Raw genomic sequence first — 13,903 nt, forward strand, 5'->3', positions numbered from 1 at the left:
AAGCCATGGGAAGCATTCGGGCTCGTTGGGTTGTTTTTCTTCAGTTTGGTGTTCACCACATTTTTTTTTTTTTTTTTTTTTATAGCTCAATAAAGCAGCCCTGGTACTTATGGCCGTTTGTAAGGTGGCATCGTAAAAGACAGCGGCTGCGCCAGCAGAGTTGCATGGGAACCCGGGATGGAAAGTTTGAGCCATGGCATCACAGCATTAACTGCAAAGCAGCGCGAAGGCGAGCGAGACATGTGGAAACAATCACTGTGTTAGAAGAAATATGCCTTTAAAAAAAGAAAAGTTAAGCTAGGACATGTTCTTTTCGTTAGTAACTTCAGGTCACTTATTTAAAGTTTATTACAGTTTCGTTTATATCTTTTTTACTTATTTCCCTATATTCTTGAGCAGCAATATCAGCAAAAACCGATCTGAATTTTTACTTCTGGCCTTAAACCATAGCAACATAACTTAATTAAGAGCATTGCTCAGTGTTGCTAGAATGGGTTTTAAAATATCATCGAAACCCCAGTAAAACTGTGGTATGCAAGAGGCAGATGTTTTTTTTATGAAGGCCAAAAAGTAAATATAGCCTGGTTTTTAACTTATTTTGATCGAACAGAATTGTTCCGATTCTCTTTTGCTGAGCACCAAAACTGTGGTTTAGAGAACGTCAGTCTTCTCTAGCACTTTTCCCACAACCATGTTACACCACTGTGCTCCCAAGTCTCAGAAAAAAAGTGAAAAGAAGAATGTTATGTTGTGCTTATTGGACTAATCTGTTTTGAAAAAGCATCTGTTGAGTGCAATCATTCACTGTATTAATGGCATCAAGGTTTGTTGACAATTTTATTAAATGGTTGACAAAGGATAAGAATCAGCACAACAAAACATTGAAGTATTTGGTTTTCATATTTCTTTGTGGGTATTCTGTTAGTATTTTAATGCAAAATGTTTCTGAACAGTGCTTAAGAACTACAAGACAATGTGAAATTCATGTTTGATAAATTAATACTGTATGTCACTCGATGTGTTACTTTAGTAAATTGTTTTATTTCTTTACAAAATAAGTACAAATAAGGGAGTATGTTTTCACACAAATTGGGGGGTATTTACGAGTATGTACAGAAATCATCAAAATAACGTAATTCTAATAAACACAAGGCCTTTATAAACAATATGTACAAATTATCAATACATTTAAAACATAATTTTACACTTCCTGGCCTTAAATACCTTATGAATAATCTTTTGGCTAAATAGCAGCAGTATAAATTTTCTTCTGCTTTTCATAAACCTTAAAAAATAATTAAAACTTTTGTTTTTAAAACTATTGGACAAATAGTTCTATTTGTGCTTTCGCTATGGTTTCCCATCAAAAAAAAATATTGCCTCAAAAAAGTGGCAAGCATAACATAGTAAAAATTGAAAAGATAAATAAGCAAATGTCTCCCTTCCATGGTTACTGATAATACTGTTATTTTTGAAGTACAACTTGTGGCCACCTGCCATTCCTATCCCATTTAAAAGACTCACACTAACTTTGCTTGGCTTTGGTGTGGGCCCCTTAAATTCAAATTCAGCAAAGCATTTAAAAGCATTCATTTCACTTTTAAGTACATAAAACTACCCATATGCTTAGAGTCATGCACTTGTTTATGAGCCTTTCTGGACTGCAGTCCTCCGGTCTGGTGATCCAAGGCAAAGTCACTGCGGCGAGGACCCCAGCCACGCGGCAGGACGGGCTCCCGCACTTACCACGGCTCTCGTGATTCAAGGAAGAGTGGAACCGGCCCCCCAATAACTTCCTTCACAGCGACTTTAAAAATCCACATAGAATACTCTAAAATCTTTACTGAACAATACTCTCTTTTAAAATCATCATTAAACCATACTCTTTGCAATAAATAAATTAAGATATTTTTAGGAAATAAAATCCAACTTTGATTCATGTTACTCACCAGCTGCTACAAATGTGCAAAAGGTTGAATAGGTTTAGAAAACAACTGGAAGCTAGTCAAGGTAACTCAGCTGGGATCTTAATACACAGATTTCATACACTTAGGATTTGGTTCAGCAAATGGCTCAGGAAATGAGCTGTGCAGTAAGAGCAAAAATCCTAAACACACAAAATCTGTGGGAGTGTGCAGTGGCTATTCTTTTAGCTGTGCAAAAAATTGCAATTTTAACTAATCTAAAATAACAACAGGTATAACCATGGTTAGTCAGTGGAAACAGTGCCAGTGAAATGTAAAGGAAAACAAACCTAGCACTGTAAGTGAACATACATGTTAAAACCATGGTTAGATCCCAGTCCTGTGAACCTGTCCCAGTCTGTCTCAGAGTGAGATGGCTTACAAGCCATTGCAGTCAGTCTTTCCATTTATAAAATTTCACTGTGGTCTATTTTAGGCTCATTCAAAATGGCCAAATGGAGTAAGACATTGAAATGGATTATTCATTCAAAATGGCCAAATGGAGTAAGACATTGAAATGGATTATATCTGTGGATTTAATATTTTAAAACCTTTTGCACATTTTTTTTCTTAATTTTTACATAAAGGGAATTTATTGCATGTGTCTGACAATTTTGCAAAACAAGCTACAGAAACATTGACTTCTGAAAAAAATAGAAGGCACATTAAAATGACAGCTTTTCAATGCAAGTTGAGCTACTGTATGGAGAAATATCAGTACAATTCTTGGCTTTACTTAAGCAGAGCTCGATAGAGCAGGAGAGAATGGCTTGTTTCTCTTTCCTGTTCCATGTAGAAGATGAAGTCCCTGAGGTTTACGCGAGTTATTTTCTGTCGTGCATACTGCCTGGATGAGGGAGTCCCCAAGCCAGCCTGACTTCCACCGGACATACTGAGGCCCTGCAAAGAAAACAGCAAAGTCCTGAAACGGTAAAGAGTTTCCTCCTAGTCCCAGGTTTGCAGCTACCAACTACTGGATTATTTTAAATAACTTAAATGGATTTTCATGAACCTAATCCTGAAAGCATTGCATGGTACTTTTTCTTTATTCTTCCGAGTCTCACCAAGTTAACCTGAGCATAGGAACTCAAGACCTTTTAAGACTAGACCTTATTCATTCACAACTCAGCAAAAATACATCTGGCTAATCTTCCTGCTGCAATCATGTTAACCATAAATGTACTTTATCAGCTTAATTTCAAGAGCCTGTTTTAGGACAAGGACTATTTGCAGAAGATAGAGCCATCTTTAGTATATCAAACGTGTGAGCAATCCTATTCCATCCACGTCCTGAGTCTGGGACTGGAAGCAGGTGAGTTCGGTATCTGTGTATTGCTACTGCAGGAATCTCTACAGCTCCACATCCAAGGGGACCAGAATCTCTTCCCTGGTGTAATGAAGGCAGCGGCTCAGTGGGGGGCACAATCCTGAACAGTCTGCCTAGAGTACACAACCAATCCTTACCGGAGAGATGAAAAAATTAAATAGAAAAATCACAAGGAAGCCTCAGATATTGTATGATGATACAGACAAACAGTGTATTTTTCTAAAGCTATGCTAAACTATATACATATATATATATGTTCAAAACTAGTGAGTTTAATGTCTTATTCTGGCCTTCTATGTATAGGAAAAAAACCCACTTAAACTATGCCTCAGTTACTGATCAGGGCCTGAGAACACTATGGTCTGAGTAGCTAGAAATTTAATGTACATAATTTAGACTGTCTGTTGTCTTGTTGAGTTTAGAGTAGAAACCTGATACACTGATGCAGACTTTTTTCAACTTTGGGAAACCACTGTTTTTATTGTTTCCAATTGACTTCTAACAAAATAAGATGTTCTAACTTTGAAAAATATGTTTTAATCTCTAAAAAGATTTAAATTATTTTCAAATCTCTAAGATTTCTGGCAAAGTTGTCAAAACTTAAAATCTCAAATTTACTTAATGCTGCTTTTAATGATCTACCTTCTTTCCCCAGGAAATACATATTCTAGGACCTTGATCGTAGCAATTAAAAATGCAGTTAAGCATAATTTTACTACTGGAGGATCATAGGGGAAAACAATATATATGGTATATTTTGAGTAAGACATAAAACTGTTTTCTCTGTCGTTTTTCTCTGTGTGTAAAGTCAGTAAAGTCAGCCTCTCACAGAGCTATACCACTCAAGTTATTTCTCCTATATCTGATCATTACATTACAGTAGCGGGGCAAATCCTATTCTGTTATAACTGCAACACAAAAGGTTTAATGTAGTGAGAGGAATGTGGCTAAGCTTGGAGGCGAGCGAGGATGCCCCAACCTTTGTGCACCACACAACATTTGATCTTGGGGGTTTTGTTCTCCAGTACAGAGTAGTTTTTGTTAATAGATTAATTGATTCACCACCTAACCTCACGCTCACAGGAAAATCACGTGCTGCAGCTGTAAGGGTTGTTCATCCATGCTGAAGCCAGACATTCCCAATGCACAATCCATATATTCAGTGGTGCTCAGAATTCACCCTTTATGCCAAATTGCTTTTTGCATTTCTCAAGAAGATAGCATCATTTAAACACGTACTCTGTCTTCCGCAGATCTGGAACGATATCCCACCTTACACTGCATCTCACCTGCACTCTAACCACTCATCCATTTGCCAGGGCTGTTGCCACTATTTCCAACTCTCCAAGGAAGCACCCTGCATATTTATTTTAAATCAACCTGACTCAAAAATATTTTTCTTTCTTCTCTGTTCCCCACATGGTGAATCTCTGCCCCCAAATAATGCTTCTTTCAGATCCAGGCTGATTATAGTTCCTGATCTGTGACAAACGGGCTGGGCAGAAATGTGGCCATCTTAAGAGCATACAGACTAGAAACATCCTGCACACACTTACCAAATATTAGTTGAAAAGCTACTTGATTTTCTAAAATTTTCTTTATACAAAACCAATTCTTTATTCAGTTGAGGTACATTTATAGCAAGTAATTGCTTTCTAGTTGTTCAGCCAAAGAACCTAGAATGAAGATGAGCTAAATCATATTCATTACATTTATCACTTGGGGTACTGAACTTTTGGGTAGGAGGAGCATAATTTTTATAGCTCGGATACTTAATGTGACATCCTAACATGGCGTTAAGCTGTGTACGTTCTTAACTGAACTTACGAAGGAATCAGTTACAAGATAACATTCTGTAATTCAGTTCTACAAGGTGAGAAAAGCATGCAACTGATTTAAGAAAGCACAAAAGCGCATCTTTAAGTTGACCACACAATAATTCATATCCGTCAGTACAGTATCTAAATTAAAGACAAATTTGCTTGGTACTGCAATGTCCTCAGCATTATTCTGCAATATTCAATATTCTATACTAGCACACTACCAAATGCCACTTAAAACAATAATGTACATGAATTCTAGCATAGTTAAAATTAATTGCCAGGAATAATGGAACTGAAGTAATACAGATTTGTCTTATGAAAAAATCACATTTTTTATCAGTGTGACAGACTTTTCGTAGCCCAAACAAGTGCTATGTTGTCTGTACCTATGGCAACTAAAGAGTTACAAAAATAAAAACTCTAATAAAAACAGAAATGGTGCTAAATAGTTTACAACTTTTTTTCCCCGGCTCTTACCAAATCCCCTCAAATATACATCGGGACAAGTTTTCCTATCAGTGAACTTCTGTTTATACTTGAGGAGAAGTTTAATTCATGTTCCAAGCCAGAAAAACATTTAAGTTATGCACAAAATCTTTCCACTTCTTCATTTTGAAATGAATTACATAAATGAGCTATAGTAACTTGTTTTCCCATCCCAGCTCGTGCTCTCCTTTGCCTTGCTGCTTCAGTCCTAGACACCGGGAAGGCCCTGGAGCAACCGGTGGCTGCACCGGCCTGGGCAGTGGCAGGGCGCCCGGGAGAGCAAGGAAGCCCGCCCAGCTCTGCACAGAGAAATTCATCCAAAATCAAATGCAGGAATCAACAAAAAAGCCAGGGTGCCGTGCCCTCTGCTAACAGGTAACCACTGCAACGGAGTGCATCAGCTCCAACGGGCTTCAGTGTGCTTCAGACACATTCAGCGGATGTATATGCAATTTACACATTTTAAATAACATTATGGGACTGTGGAGCACAATTTGCCCACTGGAAGCAGCCTAACCTGAAATTATGGCTTAAGAAGAAGAAGTAGAGTCACTATTGGTTCAGCATACACATTTTGAAGCAATTCTGAATTTATCTCAGATCTGACACAAGATTTGGGCCACCCATCTCAGCTTGTTTGCTATTTTTACAATTGTCTTTGGTGAGAAAAATCATGCTGTGGACAAGCAGAGTAAAATGGCTCAAAATAAAATACCAATAAAAGATTTGATCGATTACTACATAAACATGCAACAACCTGCCAAAGAAACATGCATTCTCAATGGTGGTAGGGTACAAATTAAAACAAATTGGCCTGTGAACAGAGGGTCTGACCGGGGGCTGAGCCACCACACTGGCACGCTCACCAGCCCGCAGCCAGACTTGCCCCCGGGCTCTCCAGCCCACACTGCAGCCTTCTCCTCAACAGAGGCACTAGCATGTCGCTCATTCCCGACCCCAACTCACCAACATTCATGGAAGCGGAAGGAACTTAAAAATCACCCAGGAGCTCCTGACCACCTCTTTCTCCCTTCTGCTGGCCCCCTCCGTTATATTTGATCAAAACCGCCCACAAGATTTAAAGGCTTTTGCAAAAGAGGACCGACACACACTCCTCTTTCTTAAAAAAAACACACCTAAGGGCCGAAATTTTCATGGACAAATTTCTCTACTGCTCACAAAGTCAGAATGTCTGTGTGTGTTAAATTATACTAACTGCAGCAGCAGGTGTATGAAAATCAAACCAAACAACTCTCCAAAGCGCGCTGTTCCTTGCACTGCACAGAACTGCCTTCATGTAGCAAAGCAGCTGTAACAAAATCTATTCTAATATTTATTATAGAGATTTCTAATGCCAAACAATTAAATTATTTTTTTTCCACAAATCTGAAAAACTTCAGCTTTTAAAGACATTGAATAGTAGAACCATGGAAATATGGTGTGATATTCTTGGCAGAAAATACAAAGATAAGGGCAAACAGAAGACTGCATTTAATATTTTATCCATCCTTCCTTCACCAGAAAACAATTCAGGCCTGACATCTCTCCTTTGAACATAGTCTTGAACTGCGGCTATTGCTTCCCTGTGACCCAGGGTGGCAAGGCAGTAAGGATAAAAGACCTGCAGGTTTTCTTCCAGGGCTACATGGCATATCCTTGTGGCAGGCTTGCACTTCAAGCCAAAGTCTGAAAGTGGGAATCATATGGTAACTATTCAAAGTCAAGTCACCAATCTAAATATATATTTAAGATAATATGTGTACATACATGCTCTAGGCAGGTTGGACTAGATGATCTCCAGAGGTCCCTTCCAACCTTACTGATTCTATGATTCTATGATACACACACACACACCTTTTGCTCTATTGTCAAACTGGAAACCAGGAGGTAAAAAAAAAAAAAATAAAAAAAAAATCCATTGTATTTTCTATATTTCAATATGGGGAAGTGGCTTCAGCAACAACAGGGCTTGACTGAAAAGACACGGCTAATTTTGATAAGGAAAGAAAACACATATGAAGTAAAAATGTAAGGATTTTTGCCTCTACAACCTCCATGAACTCAAGAAGAGTGGGAAGATAAGGTATATATAAAGTGTGGTCTTACGAATAAGAGGTCTTGGATCATAAGAAATAATCTGGAGATATTCGACAGCAATAATGTTTGCTCGCATAAAGTGCTATTAGATCTTTGGCTGAGAGGTACTTTATACAGGGAAAACAGGTATAATATGTCTGATTAGTTTTCCCACAAAATACAGGATTTCATTCAGCACCTACTGAAGGTAATAGTAATGATTTCACTGATCTAATGAGAGCTGAAACATCCTTAAATCAGTATTCTTCTTAAGTACAGGAAAGTAAATAACTGTTTGTCAGCATCTCAAAGATCAGCAATATTGTATGAAATACAATTATACCTACAAAAAGACTTAGCAAGCACAATATGGTAGCTTCATAAATGTCTTTAGAAAGATTCATCAACAAAAGCTGTCATTTAGGCTTTCAGATCAGCAACATTTACCGGGAGGATTAAATATCATTCTTTCTTAGGAAGCTGGTTATTTTCATTTGCAAACGTTTTTATCCTATGCTTTTTTCATGCAACTGTTCCTACAGACTCCATTTTGGCACGCGTTAGCTTGCTACACCCTCTTGGATGCAAATGCATCTTATTTCCCCAGGCACATAAATACACACCTTGCCCTGCAGACAAACATCAGAAAAACTGATTTGCACAAGTATTTACAGGTACTTCAAATACCAACACAATTGCAACATTTCAAAGACAGCATGCAGTAATTTTTATATTAAGAAATAATAAGAGGAAGGTAAATCATACTAAGACCTGGATGCAGTGAAAAACATTTCTTTGGATGTGATCACTTCAGTTTATAATTACACGATGTTATTTCAACCTAAAGCGGGCTGCCATTACAAGAGGAATGCTTTATATGTACTATCTCTTTGCCTTTATTATGTTAAGCTAAGTCACATATGCAAGAACCATTATAATTAAAAGCCTGCTTTGTAAAACAACATCACACCAAAAACTTCCAGCTGAAAGAATTCAGTGGCTATTATCAGCCTGACCACCTAGTCTTCCTTCTAAGAGAACATTTCCCCCACCAAAGCTGACTAAGAGCACCAGCAAAAAGCAGGTTATGCAACATTTCAGGGAGAAATAACCTGGGAAGAAGAGAAGTCTCCTGCACGGATATAAATAATGCAGATTAATTGTAAGGCAGATATGGGTTTCTCATTTACTTGCTCAAGGGAGATAGGTGTTCAACTGCCCAGTTCTCAACAGGTTATTCTCAGGAAGAAATCAGACTGCAAATAATTTAATTTTCTTAATCAATTTATCCATGCAGATCTCTGGACAATTACTGCATTAACGTGCAAAAGAAACCTGAGTTTTTTTCTGCAGAGAGGTATTGCTCTGCATTGTGCTAAGACTTTCAGCCTCTCAGATCTTTCCATATCCCTCACTCCTCACTTGGTATGCAGTGAAAACCAGCGTCTTTTACCCTCTACCATCTTGCAGCATACTCCAGAGTGGCTTGGGTGCTGCTGTCCCCAGGTCTTTTCATCTATTTTGTTCATGGACCAGCTCTTCATTGCAGCTATAGAACTTGCCAACATCTTATTCCACAAACATCTCGCATTTAAAGGCGATGACAATTTTACCCAATTAAGAACTCTGTGTTTGGACTGCATTTTTGCCATGGCAATTATGAATGGAATATTTGTTTTATCCTGTTTCCATCATACAAATATATTTTCATTTTATTTGGAATACTTCTCCCGTGCTTTCCAAATGTTTAATCAAGTGCTGCACACTTTGAAATATTAATCCTGCCAATTTTTTATTTTATTTTTAAAGTATTTTAGTGCTTCTCCCTTCTCAGTGTTAGTTTTTTTTTTCTTTTTTTAAGTACTTGCCCACCTTCCTCCAGTACAATTATGTTGTACATCCCTATATTCTCTCTCACTGGGAGACAAGAAATGTCAAACCAACTTCGGGAGAAGCCCTATAGATCAACTAACAATATGCACATTCTTCTTGAATCCCATATTTGATTCCCATCTGTTTTTTTTTTTTTTTTTTTTTTTTTTTTTTTTTTTTGTGGTAATCCCCGACATTAGTTCAACACTATCTCAGTTCTACATAGTGGGTGGGCTTTGTTTTCTAGCCTGTATGACTGTGATTTTCATTTAACCAGAAAATTAAAATAATTAAAGTATTCTTGATATTCATCAATCTCCAGACACATAAAACTGTAAAATTCAATCATTTCAATATCTAATTAAAATATTCATAACTGTTAGCCAGTAAAGATTTTTTTTTTTTTTTTTTTTTGGCTTATCTCTTACTGAGGACATTCTGAGCAGAACAACTGTAGGGGACTAAATTCATTTGTAGCTGTTTTTGATGAAGAAAATCCACCAAGAAATGTGTCTTGACTCCTCCAAGAGCTAGTGATATCTCACCTATTTATGGTGAGACACAGATATCATATAGCTGTTTCATATACTGCAAGTCTTCTGGTTGGAGAGTGGAAGAGAGGGAGACAGAGTGAAAAGTATCTAAATCTTAATGCTTGTGAAAAAAATCCTTACAAATGAGAACTTTAATGCAAAATCACTTTCTCAACTCTTGAGAGCATGAATTGCCCTCATTCATCTCAACTGACTTTCAGTTCTAGAGCCTAATTATGATGTATAACACCCAGACATTAAAATAATTATGTTTGCAACTGTGGGCCATCTTGTGCATTCCTGGCAATTGTGCAAGTGCCAATCAAGTGACTTTATGCACCACTTGCCAAACAAAGGGCAAAAATAGCCATAGATATACCAGCTCTTGGCACATTTTATTCCAGTGTAAAATTTGCTAGTAGATTAATTACAATCTATGAACAGTGGTACAAACCCTTCCCTATAATTACCAGAGGCTCCTCTGTGGATTGAGGGTAGTATATGGCTGTAATCTGTACCCCCAGCCCATTATATATAACAAAGCAAAGCAGGCAACGCGGTTATCTCCCAATTGAGTGGCAATAAAATTAAGCCCTAAATGCCAATACCTTCAGCTTGCAGGATAAACACATTGTCAGAAAACAGTACAGTCTACAGGAAATAACACATTAACATTTGTAAATAAAATGTAGAGGGCAGTTAACAATCTTTCTATTACTGAAAATATCATGGAATATAATTAAGTCTTGGTGTATTTCAGACATTAGGGAGAGATGATAGAGTTCAGCAAGGAGAAATCTCTGAATCATTCAGCCACTCATCTCTTGATTTCTTAAAATTTGAAATTTTTACAATTAATTCTCACACTTAATTCTTTTTAAGTTAAGTGTTTTTGTTTGAATTTCCCTTTCTTGAAAAAAGTCCAAAAAAAGTTAAACTATATTGGCACAAATAGCTCATGGAAGAATGGCTCCAAACAGGAAACAAAGTGAGTTTTGCTTCCTACAGACATAAGTTTATATGAGATATGGATGGGATGGCTGGCGTAGCTTGACACGACACAGAGGAGACCAGAACAAAATAAATGCTTTCTATGTTGAAAAGATTCCTTTTAAAGTTTTACAGCTATTACATGCAAGCATTTTCATCCATGAGAAAATATTTTTTTTTCCTTTCTCCATAAAGCCCCAATTCAATACATTCTGTAGTTTCTCCTTTTACATTACAAAGAGAGTCCTTTGCACATCATGGTCAGAATTTGCTGTTTGTTTATCATGCTCTCCTGTTTCTCAGGTCCTTTCCTTTTCCATGGCCCATGCCTCTTTCTTTTTGCCACAGCAGGATCAGTTCCCCAGGACTCAAAGCAGATACAGTTTACAACATGCATGTCTCTACCTTCCAGATTGCAATTTAATCTGCTGCCTAACTTCAAGTTGTTTGAGCACACACTGTTCCACCATCATTTTCTTTAACCTTCACTTCACACTATTCTCTAACCCCTTAGTGACAATCCAGGTTCTTCCATGAGACAAAATGAGATAGATCAATTTAATTATAAATACTGAATTGGCAATTTAAACTTTACTCCCTTCAACATTAACAAAAAAAAAGAATTCCCCTTCACCTCATGAATTCCCAAACTATTATCCTTATCCAACCTGTTTCACCACAAAGCAAACAATCTACATTTTAAATCATCTTCAACAGAGTCAAAACCAGAGAATAACTCTTGAATTTCAAGACTAATTCACTTGGAGGGAGAAAAATAAAATAAAATAAAAACTAAACACGTGGTTTGTAAAATTAACCCTCTCCCACTTGGACTCACATCTCTTTTTATAAGATGAAATCAAATGCAATATGAAAACGTTCAAGAAGATCCTTGAACTAAATGTATCTTGCTGTAACAAAAACATGACTGAGCAATCCATATCAATATCTAAAAAAAATCTCCTCAGTCTCCAGATGGTCATGGAGGAGATATGGTGATGTACAAAAAATGTTTTTCAGTCACTAACCTGTACTCTTAGCTATCTGTAACTTCTCCTCTTTACTATCCTGATAAGGCTGAATACCACCCAGACTACCTGAAGACAAGATCAATTAACAAGTTAGTATCATAGCTCTGTCATCATTTTTGCTTTATTGGAAAAGATACCACAATATATAGCTATTAATGATTTCAAATACATTAAAAACAAGATAGCCAAAATCTAACGCTCCATTAGGAACAACTCTAATTTCAGCTGGTATTATAACATATAATGGAAGAAAAGTCTAAGATAGACACAAACCCACCTGATTCCATGAATCATCTGCCACATTCTGAGCAGCTATTACTAACAGTTCCCTAAAGCTGACAACAATCAATGTATAAACTGACACATCTCATACATCTAATTATTCCCAAAATAAAATAAAAATAAATAATAGGCAAAAAAGGCTTCAGCTATAAAAGCAACATTGTTTTTGAAGTGCTAGCCAAAAATGGAGACTCATGATAGGATGACTTTTGGCCAAGTTAAACAAAAGGTCCTGGCGAGAAAGCTATTAGGTATCTTTGGAAGGAGCTGGCACAACCAATCAACAGCAATATGAGAACCTGAACAGATGACGGAAGAGGGCAATAGAGCAGACAAACAAACGTACACATGCACACACACACTGAAGAAGATTAGTGAATTAATTAGCGAGGCAAGTGAAATAATAATGTGGAATTCGGAATGTGCTCAGTAGTATGGAACGATGCTACTGGCCTATTTTTACCATTGGCAATAAGACACGAGAAACAGCTAGCTGTAGTAGAAGCAAGTGCATTATGATACAACACAACATGAGCATTATAAAATGCGAGATGAATCTCAAGCCCAGAGGCTCTTTAGCACCACTCCAAATCACAACTCTCTGCCTTCATTTTTCTTCTTTGCTACCATTCCACTTCTTCATCCAGTATTTCTGACTCGATTAACCCCTTTTTCTCTTGCTAATCTTCTACTTTCTTATTTTCAGGGTACCACATCAGTTTCTTTAAACAGTGTCTGAATAGTAACAGCAGAAATTGTAGATCAGAAGTCAGATGTTCAAAAGTACTCTAATGCAGTGAAGTCTCCATTGTTTTCAATGAGAAATTTAACACATCATTGGCACCTTAATAAGATATATAGCTCTTCCAAAAATCTGTTCTGAATACACGTGCAGTAAATTTACTTTTTTTTTCTTTTTCTTTTTTTTTTTTAAACATTTCCCCCACAAATACAAATATAACAATCCCCAAATAGACTTCCTGAAGCACAAAGTTCAGTCTACCTTTTTGGGAATTAGAAAAAATACGTTTTCATACTAAGCCTTATTTTTTGTACCCTTTTTGGAACACTGAGTTCTGTTGTCCATCTTGACCAATTATAGCTTTTATATTACTCTGGCCTGAAATTATGAAATTATATTTTCAGGCTTTTTTTTTTTTTTTGGTCTTTCTAGTGATCCTCAAGTTAGGATCACTGATATTTCCACACAGTATACATAAAGTGCTACCTGAACTTGTGCTAGAGTAACATATGGTAGAGTAGGTTATAACTATTTTACCATCTGTTCTATCTGAACTCTAACCTTGATAATCCCATACCATTTTTTCCCACTAACTACCACAGTTCTCAGATCTACTTACCCATTTAAAATTAAATTGCAGCAAAATGGATGGCTAGATTATATGTTACTCTTCAGAAGGCTTCACTGCTCCCCAGGTAGTACTATTTGGTCAGGGTCTTAAACAAAAGAATTCCTTCGAAACTACAGGCCAAATTTTTTCTATCAGTTAGTAAGATA

General features: G+C 36.9%; 2 protein-coding genes across 4 annotated transcripts in view; one reads left to right on the forward strand and one right to left on the reverse strand.

The window, feature by feature from the left end:
- The window catches only part of KCTD15 (potassium channel tetramerization domain containing 15), a 44,858-nt gene extending 43,958 nt beyond the window's left edge, over positions 1–900 (forward strand). For all 3 annotated transcript variants that reach the window (XM_062586180.1, XM_062586182.1, XM_062586183.1), the window contains exon 7: positions 86–900. The gene's annotated coding sequence lies outside the window, so the exon portion shown is untranslated. The remainder of the gene's footprint in view (positions 1–85) is intronic.
- Positions 901–1,072: 172 nt separating this feature from the next.
- LOC134146046 (transcription initiation factor TFIID subunit 4-like) overlaps positions 1,073–13,903 on the reverse strand; it is a 150,178-nt gene continuing 137,347 nt past the window's right edge. Inside the window, exon 15 of the mRNA XM_062586179.1 lies at positions 1,073–2,864. Within this exon, the coding sequence (XP_062442163.1) occupies positions 2,697–2,864 (168 nt within the window). The 3' untranslated portion in view covers positions 1,073–2,696. The remainder of the gene's footprint in view (positions 2,865–13,903) is intronic.

Source organism: Rhea pennata, chromosome 13, assembly GCF_028389875.1.
Source record: "Rhea pennata isolate bPtePen1 chromosome 13, bPtePen1.pri, whole genome shotgun sequence".
NCBI classification, from domain to species: Eukaryota; Metazoa; Chordata; class Aves; order Rheiformes; family Rheidae; genus Rhea; species Rhea pennata.